A 6,314-nucleotide genomic window follows, 5' to 3' on the forward strand; every position below is an offset into this window, starting at 1 on the left:
AAGGTCCCTTCCTACTTGTGACCCCAGTACAGCATCCATTCTACCACTCAGGAGCAGAGTTTAAATAGAGGTTTGAAGGAGGGGATAAGGGGAGGTCTTTTTTGAGTGTGGCTGTGTGTGTGTGTGTGTGTGTGTGTGTGTGTGTGTGTGTGTGTAGCTTTGTCTGTGTGACTCCTTTGGGGTTTCTGGTAAAAGGATATTGGGGGAATGCCAAAGGATCCATACATACATACTTTGGCATCAGAGTAGCAGCTGGAAGGGCTCTTAGAGATCATTCAACCCCTTTATTTTGTGGGTGAGGAAATCAGGTCCATAGGATCCAGAGACCAATCCAAAACCCCCAGGACATCCATAGCAGAGTTGGGATTCCAGTGGAAAGCTCATGACTCTGCATCCCCACACTGGCTCTCTGACCCAACCCATCTCTCTCCTCTGCCTGTGTGTGTGTGTGTGTGTGTGTGTGTGTGTGTTTATCACTGTTTCTTTTACACCATGTCTCTCCAAGACTGTTGGTGTCTCTCTGTTGTTCTTAGGGAGGGGGAGAAGGCATCAATGTGGGCAGTGTGGGAAAGAAGGGGCAGAGATATGGGGAGACTGAGAGCTATAAAGCCGAGGGTCTGTTGAGGAAAAGAGAAAAGGAGTAAGGCAGCAGGTGAGGGTCAGAGAGGCAGCTGCAGAAGGCAGACAAAAGGTGGGGACAGAGATGGGGGGGGGATGTATGTACAGCAGCAGCAGGAAGGCTGGAAAAGGAAAAGATGGGAGAAGAGCACCAAGATAAAGGGAGGAACTCAGAAATGGGGCCCTGATATACCTCGTGTCAGGGCACAGGGGGATAAGGGGAGGGAGGAGAGGACCCAAGAGAGAGGGCTGCGGAAACATGGGCACACCCAAAGGCAGCTCAAGAGAGGTGCCCAGATGCCAAAGGAGAGCACAAGGAGGGAGAGAGAAGGGCTCAGGCATCAGGCTGAGGGGGGGATGAAAGATGGGCATGGCAGAAGCATCTCTTCATCCAACCCATACTTCTCCCAGATCCACAGGGATACGTACAGGGGACCCAGCAGGGAAGATCTAGATGGAGTCAGAAAGCGGTAGAGATGGGAACAGGAAGAGATGGGACACACACACACACACACACACACACACACACACACACAGCTACACTGTAAGGCAAAAACCCATGCCCATATTCAATCTGATGAGAGAAGTTGGTCTGACAAAAAGGCACACACAGGAAGAAACACCAGTAGACAAGGAGTGATGAAGAAAAGTATCCCCTGAAAGATAACCCTGGGGATGTATCCAAGCCGATTTGATCTTATGAGAGGGAAAGAGTCTTCCAGACCCACACATTTATAGCCAAAGAAGCCCAGGCATGCACTGAGTGATGGGCATAGCCATACCGTTGGAGGCCCCAAGTCCAGAGTCAGCCTCTTGAGAGCCAAACGGGCAGTCACCGAGTGACAATGTGCTGACAAACAGCCAGGCTATGGGATGAAGGTCCAATCTTGGATTGTCTGATGGAGGGGGAAAGATGCCATGAGGGACAGTCACTGAAAGAGACCCCTAGGCACTCAGAGGGACCACCCAAGACATATAGCAGAGATACCCAGGGCCCAAAACCATTGGATGAGGGACAGGTTGAGCCCCACAAACACAGTGTCTTGCCACACTTGGGTAGACAGGTGGCAGACCTTAACCCTGATGACCTTCCTTCCCTCGCTCCCCCCAGCCCACAGGAGGAGGGACCCATAAAAGATCCCAGATTAGAGAAGAGCCTCAAGGCTGGAGTCCACCGCCTGGCTCCCCACCTCCCTCAGGTCTAATAATGCCCTGCCTCTTCCCCAAACTCCTCAAACTTTTTGTCTCTCGGCCATTCCTGTGTTTCCTGTCTCCTGCGGTGTTCCCCTGCTCTGAAACCAGAGTCTTTCTCTGTGAGACTCTAAATAGAAGAGGGGTCTCTCCCCATCCCTGGATCTCTCCCTCTTCCTCCCCATTTGCATGGCTCTTTCCCTCCTTCTGTGTGTGTGTGGTGTGTGTGTCACTGGGCTTTATCTTCCTCTGTCTCTCTTCCTCTCCCCATGCCAATCCCTGTTGCCATGGTAACACTGCAGCAGACACCAGGTGGTTGGGGAGGAGGGGCTGGGGATGGGAGGGGGGCCTTGGTTGCCGCAGCCTCCGGAGCCCACAGAGAGCATGGAGCTTTCCTGGGCCCCAGACCACGAGCCTTCTCTGAGACCCAGGATGAAGGGAGCCTGGGACAGTACAGGCTGGGCCCTCCCTTGCCTAGATGTCCCCATCAGTGTCCTAAGAGCAGGGCCAAAGGTCCTTGCTCCGGATGGATGGGGGGAAGACTGGGGGCAGGGTAAGCTAAACTCATAATCCCCTCTAGCCTGTAACTTGCGGGAGGGGCTAGGGCTCTCCCCACCCCATAGCAATGTCTAGGAAGGATGGGGCTGCTCCGTGCCAGGGGCCCTTCCTGGAGGAAATGAACCAGCAGAAGGACAAGGGAAGCCAGAGATGGAACCCAAGCCCACCAGTCTAGAGCTGGGGAAGAGGCATCTCGGAGCCACAACCTTGCCTGAAAAGGGCATCACAAAGACACGAGCACAAGTCAGGGCCTCAGACCAAGGCAGGGAGAGCCATAAACAGGAAACAGAAAAGGGAGAGGTCAGGACAGAGACAAAGGGCACAGAAGCAGAGAAGGGTTTAGGTGAGAGACCCAGAGCCTGCAAGAGACAGGCTCAGCCCCCATCCCTGCGTCTTCCTACAAATCCCCCTGCCCCAAATGGGATGAGGTTTCCATGGCAACCTGGCTGGGCCTGCAAGGGGGGAGGGAGAAGGTTGCTAAGGCTTCAGTGGCAATGAGGAGGGGGAAGGGGCTTAGCCCCCCCAGGGAAGGAGAAGTTGGCTGAGACAGCCTTTAAGACACTTCCAACCCAGATCTTGGTTGTGTGAGAGGGATAGATGCCACACTGCTGAATTCAGGAAGAGTCCTTTCTCTGGAGGTTTCAGGGATCTGCCCTCCCCTTATCTTCAGCCAGGGGCCATGTTTGAGGTAGCAAGCAACAGGTCCAAAGGTCACCTGTCCAAAGCTCAGCCCTGGACAGTGTCAGCCTGGTAGGAGGGCTTCGGGAGTGCCAAAGATGGCCCAGGATCAGAAGCTGAAGAAGGTTGGTCTACTGGGCTATGGGCGCCTTGGTGAGTACAGTGTCTGGCTCCTGCCTCTCAGCCCTGCCCTGGGCTTCCCTGGCTCCTGACCTGGCCAGGTGTCTCTCTCCCATCTCCACAGGTCAGGCCTTGGCAGCTCGATTGCTGGCCGAGGGGGCCCAGCATGGCCTGGAGCTCGCCTTTGTCTGGAATCGGGACCCCAGGAGACTGCAAAGCCCCCTGCCCCCTGCCCTGAGGCTCTCTGACCTCAGTGGCATGGGTGATAGGTCAGTGACCTCCAGGCTTGGGGAGGGTGTACCCATCTATCTGCCACTAACTTGGCCAGAAGAAGCTAAGGCTTCTCAGGGCCTCCCTTACAGGGGAGCTGCAAAGCATTTGGCACAGTGCTAGGCACATGTATGCACTTCATAAACGCTCACTCTCTTCTCCCCCCTGCCCTGCCCCATCTCCTTTTCATCCTGCCTATAGGAGTCCAGATCTGGTGGTGGAGGTGGCTCACCCCAAGATCATCCATGAATTTGGGGCCCAGATCCTGAGCCATGCCGACCTCTTGGTGAGGCTTCCCTCACCCCTGGGGCAAGTCCCTTCCTGCCACCCCAACCTTCTGCTCTCTTCTATGTCCTGTTGTAAAGCCCCCTGAATATCTGAAATTCTGTGTCCCATGTACATTAATACCCCATCTCCCCTGCCAAACCCTCTTCTTCCCCAGGGCCCCTTCCAGCTCTGTCACTCTATTTCCTGTGCATTAAGGTCCCCCCCACCAAGGTCTAATATTCTGGTTTAATGTCCCTCATAGCTTTGTCATTCCATGTTCTAAGGTCCCTCCTAGATGAGACATTCTATACTCTATATTCTGTATTCCAAAGTCCCTTCTCAGTTCCACCATTCTCTGTTCTATGTCCTAAGGACTCTCCTGGCTCCAAAACTCTGCCTTCTATATTCCAAGGTGCCCCCCAGCTCTGAAGTTCTGAGCCTGTCCCTTTCTTGGGGCCCTGCACCCTCAGCCTGCCTTTCCAGCCTGTCTTTTGGCTCCTGTCTTCTCAGGTGGGGTCCCCCTCGGCCCTAGCTGACAAGGACACAGAACAGCAGCTTCTGGAGGCCTCGCGGAAGTCAGGTCGTTCAGTGTTTGTGGCTCGGGGAGCCTTGTGGGGAGCTGAGGACATATGCCGGCTGGATGCATCAGGGGGGCTACAGGTAAGGAAGGGCATTCTGGGGCTGAACGGGCGTGGGCTGGGAGGTGACAAGAAATTGAGAACCATAGCCTGTGACCCCTCCAGAGTCTTTGTATCACCATGGCAACGCACCCTGATGGCTTCCGGCTGGAAGGGTCATTGGGCAGGTGGCCCAGGGAGGGTCCCCGAACTGTGCTCTATGAGGGGCCCGTCCGGGGGCTCTGCCCCTTTGCCCCCCGCAATTCTAACACCATGGCAGCTGCTGCTCTGGCCGCCCCAAGCCTAGGCTTTGATGGTGTGGTTGGTATCCTGGTCTCTGACCTGAGGTGAGCTGGGATTGGGGCCAAAGGGTGAGGGGAGCCCTGACAGGGTATCATCTCTATCCCTAACCCATGACCCAACCCTGTGACCCCAGCCTGGTCGACCGGCATGTGATAGATGTGGAGTTGAGGGGACCTGCAGACCCTAGTGGCCAGAGTTTCTGTGTCCGGACCCGGCGGGAAAACCCGGCAGAACCTGGGGCAGTCACTGGCTCTGCCACCTTGACCACCTTCTGGCGCAGCCTCCTGGGTAAGCCTCAAGCCCCTAGCTCCCAGCGCTGTACCCACTTTCTCCTCTTTTCCTGAGGCGCCTCCAGCCTTGACATCTGGCTGGCCCTGCTCCTTCCATCTCACTAACTGCTCCTGAAGTTCTGGACAGCTCCACCATCTCTCAGCTATCCGGGGGTATGGGCCCTGGTCTGATACCCCCAATGAACGACTTTCTGAGCTGGGACATCTGCCATACTCTGGCTTAGTCTTCATTGTGGGGCACTCAGCATGCATCTATTCAGCGCCTACTGCAAGCCCAGCTAAGGCTGTGGCTGTGGGAAGTGACCAATGAACCCAATTCAATGCCTAGACCTGCCCTGTACAGTCTGGGGGACTTGGCAAGTCACCTCGCTTCTCTCAGACTGTTTGCCCCTGTGCTTCCCCCCAACTCTGTGCCCAGCACCAGGCCCAGGTCTCCTCCCTCAGTGCCCAGCACCAGGCATGGGCCTCCTCCCTCGGTGCCCATCACCAGGCGTGGGCCTCCTCTCCCTCTATGCCCCTCAGTGCCCAGCAGCAGGCCCGGGCCTCCTCCCTCAGTGCCCAGCACCAGGCGTGGGCCTCCTCTCCCTCAGTGCCCCTCAGTGCCCAGCACCAGGCATGGGCCTCCTCCCTCAGTGCCCAGCACCAGGCCCAGGTCTCCTCCCTCAGTGCCCAGCACCAGGCATGGACCTCCTCTCCCTCAGTGCCCCTCAGTGCCCAGCACCAGGCCTGCCCGTCTCTGCAGCGTCCCTCCTTAGAGGCAGCAGGCACCAGTTGGTTTGTGTTGAGTTGAAGTCAGTGCATAAAGAGAAAAGGCTGGGGAGAGACTCCAGCAGTCAGAGGTCAAGGACGTCTCTGTGATCCTTTTTAAAAGACCATGGAACGGATGGACAAACTGAGGCAGGCAGGGAAGCCGCCAGCCCCCAGTTGGGGTGGATGGAAGACTGAGGCCGCTGTCCGTCTGTCTGTCTGTCTGCAGCCTGCAGCAGCCGCGCCCCCTCAGGGCCTGGCATCCAGCTGTGCTGAGGGGGCCCAGAAGCAAGGCCGCTCCTCGCCTGGTCCGGACTCTGCCTCAGTTTCCCTATTCCCACGCCAGCCTCATCAATCAATAAAGTTGGAGCGTCTTTGCCACCACAGGAATCCCTGGTTTCCTGGGTGACTTTGGGTCTTACACTGGGGGCCCCAAGGGAGGAGAGGAGACTGACTCAGTGCCAGGCGCAAGAGACCCTGAAGAGAACCCCACGCTCAGCACCCAGGCCCAGTGCCCCCTCCCTGAACCTTCTGTGTGCACCCTGGGGGTGGGGCCCGGTTTGGGGTCCCCCCTCTGACCCTGAGGCCTTGGGGGGCCCGGGTTTGGCGTCCCCCATGTGACCCCGGGTTTGGCGGTGGGGCCCCGGGCTTAGGG

At 56.9% G+C, this 6,314-nt stretch overlaps 1 protein-coding gene across 3 annotated transcripts in view; it reads left to right on the forward strand.

Moving 5' to 3' along the window:
- The first annotated feature begins 2,188 nt into the window (after positions 1–2,188).
- Positions 2,189–6,314, forward strand: part of ASPDH (aspartate dehydrogenase domain containing) — a 4,147-nt gene continuing 21 nt past the window's right edge. The window contains exons 1-8 of one of the 3 annotated variants that reach the window (XM_069102141.1): positions 2,189–2,362; positions 3,038–3,198; positions 3,290–3,434; positions 3,637–3,721; positions 4,213–4,362; positions 4,446–4,666; positions 4,756–4,910; positions 5,889–6,314. The exon at positions 5,889–6,314 is cut by the window's right edge and continues 21 nt beyond it. In XM_069102141.1, coding sequence (XP_068958242.1) covers positions 3,144–3,198; positions 3,290–3,434; positions 3,637–3,721; positions 4,213–4,362; positions 4,446–4,666; positions 4,756–4,910; positions 5,889–5,935 — 858 coding nt within the window. In that variant the 5' untranslated portion in view covers positions 2,189–2,362; positions 3,038–3,143 and the 3' untranslated portion in view covers positions 5,936–6,314. Of the gene's footprint in view, positions 3,435–3,636; positions 3,722–4,212; positions 4,363–4,445; positions 4,667–4,755; positions 4,911–5,888 lie in introns of all 3 variants that reach the window. The other 2 variants (XM_069102142.1, XM_069102140.1) reach the window with 2 other exon arrangements.

This window comes from Petaurus breviceps, unplaced genomic scaffold (assembly GCF_028583685.1).
Source record: "Petaurus breviceps papuanus isolate PSGF00001 unplaced genomic scaffold, PetGlider_PUasm1.0 530, whole genome shotgun sequence".
NCBI lineage: Eukaryota > Metazoa > Chordata > Mammalia > Diprotodontia > Petauridae > Petaurus > Petaurus breviceps.